Raw genomic sequence first — 1969 nt, 5'->3', positions numbered from 1 at the left:
ACAAAAACATTCAAAAAATCTCTGAGGACGTCATTGACAAGAGCTTGGAAACAGGCAGGAGCGTTCGTGAGGCCAAAAGGCATGACCAGGTACTCGAATTGCCCTAAGGGGGTCTTAAAGGCTGTTTTCCATTCATCCCCTTCTCTTATTCTAAGGAGGCGGTAGGCGTTTCTTAGATCGAGTTTGGTAAACACTGTAGCACCCTGTACAGGTTCAAACGCAGAAGCCAGTAAAGGTAGGGGATATTTATTTTTGACGGTAATTTGATTTAAACCTCTGTAGTCTATACAGGGGCGCAGGGAACCATCCTTTTTACCAACGAAGAAAAAGCCAGCACCGAGAGGAGATGAAGATGGGCGAATTATTCCAGCAGCTAGAGACTCGTTGATGTATTTCTCCATGGTTTCACGCTCTGGTTTGGAAATATTATATAATCTAATAATAGATTAACAATGATATACAGTGGATAGTAAATTGATTGTAAATTGAGTATGTGGACTTAACTTCCATCTGAATCTTTGCATCCCATATAGAAGACCAGGAGAGCCACTTAAAAAGAAGCAGAGCCTTTAAAAATTTCAAATTTAAATCATACAACCAGATATCCCATTTAAACAGAGTTCTTTAATTGCACAATTTAGATATAAGTGTAAAGGGGAACTGTGAATTCTATTTGTTGGTCAATTATCAAATATAATAGGGTAGATTTGTCTCTATAATTCCATTTAAAAAGGGTTGCTTCAGTTAAAAAAATATATTTTCAATAAAGAAAAACCTTCACGTTAATGAAAAAACTCCTTTTAATCAACAAATAATATTGCAAAAATACAGTTGAGACTCAAAAAATACCTTTGAGAAATTGTTTCTTTTATATAAAACGTATTCTTTGAATAATAGTGACAGTTTTTGGCATGAAGAAACTTTTTTTAACTGAAGTTGTTTTAAACATACAGTGGAAATGACATCTATCTTTATAATTCTATAAAAAAAAGAAGTTGCCTCAATAAAAAACAAAAAAAACAACAACTATTGATTACAAAAAGTGGTTTCTATGAAACCCCTCCCTGGGCTGCCACCTTATCGTGGTGGAGGGGTTTAAGTGTCCCAATGACCTTAGGAGCTATGCTGCATGGGGGCTTTATGCCCCCTAGTAGGGTCACCCAAGGCAGACAGGTCTTACGTGAAGGACCAGACAAAGAGCAGCCTAAAGACATCTTATGATGAGTAAGACAAATGGACCTAGTGTTCCTTGCCCAGACGCGGGACATAGGGGCCCCACTCTGGAGCCAGGCCTCGAGGTGGGGCACGCTGGCGAGCGGCTGGTGGCCGGGCACAGCCCAAAAAGGAAACATGGGTCCCCCTTGCAATGGGCTCACCACCTGTAGGAGGGGCCAAAGGGGTTGGGTGCAATGTGTGATGGGTGGCAGCGGAGGACAGGGACTTTGGCGGCTGAAGAAGCTGGCTCTTGGGACATGGAATGTCTCATTTCTGGTGGGGAAGGAGCCTGAGTTAGTATACAAAGTTTAATGGTTCCATCTAGTGATAGTCGGACTTACCTCTATGCACGGCAGGTGTCATTAATACTTGACCTGCGCATGCAAAAGAATAATGATTCAGTGCTTGAAGCACTGCCTCTGGCTGTCAGTAGCTGGTTCCTTGTCTTACCTTGTCTCTCCTTGCCTTTCCCTGACTCTACATGCTCTTCTCCCTGATGTCTCCATGGTTCTGGTTAAGTTTTACATTTTAAGTTGGATTTGGATACCTGCCGCTGTTACCTGTGTTGATTCATTCAAAACTGCAACAACTCACCTCTGCCTGCCTCTCAGCCTCTGCATTTATGTCCTCAAACCCTGACAGTGACTTCAGTGCCAACTTATACTTACGGTGGCTGTCGTGGGAAAAAAGTATTCAACTATTCATCCTAGTTAAATAAACGGAGATCGATGGATTTCACTCAGTCGGCACATTT

The 1969-nt window shown here is 41.7% G+C and overlaps 1 protein-coding gene across 1 annotated transcript in view; it reads right to left on the bottom strand.

Annotated features, from left to right (window-relative positions):
• Positions 1-1239: 1239 nt before the first annotated feature.
• The window catches only part of LOC107082278, a 15812-nt gene continuing 15082 nt past the window's right edge, over positions 1240-1969 (bottom strand). The window contains exon 6 of the mRNA XM_015370878.1: positions 1240-1379. Coding sequence (XP_015226364.1) covers positions 1240-1379 — 140 coding nt within the window. The remainder of the gene's footprint in view (positions 1380-1969) is intronic.

The sequence above is a fragment of the Cyprinodon variegatus genome, unplaced genomic scaffold (assembly GCF_000732505.1).
Source record: "Cyprinodon variegatus isolate N-32 unplaced genomic scaffold, C_variegatus-1.0 Scaffold49, whole genome shotgun sequence".
NCBI classification, from domain to species: Eukaryota; Metazoa; Chordata; class Actinopteri; order Cyprinodontiformes; family Cyprinodontidae; genus Cyprinodon; species Cyprinodon variegatus.
Note: the sequence above shows the minus strand (reverse complement) of the source record. Positions and strands in the feature narration are given on the sequence as shown.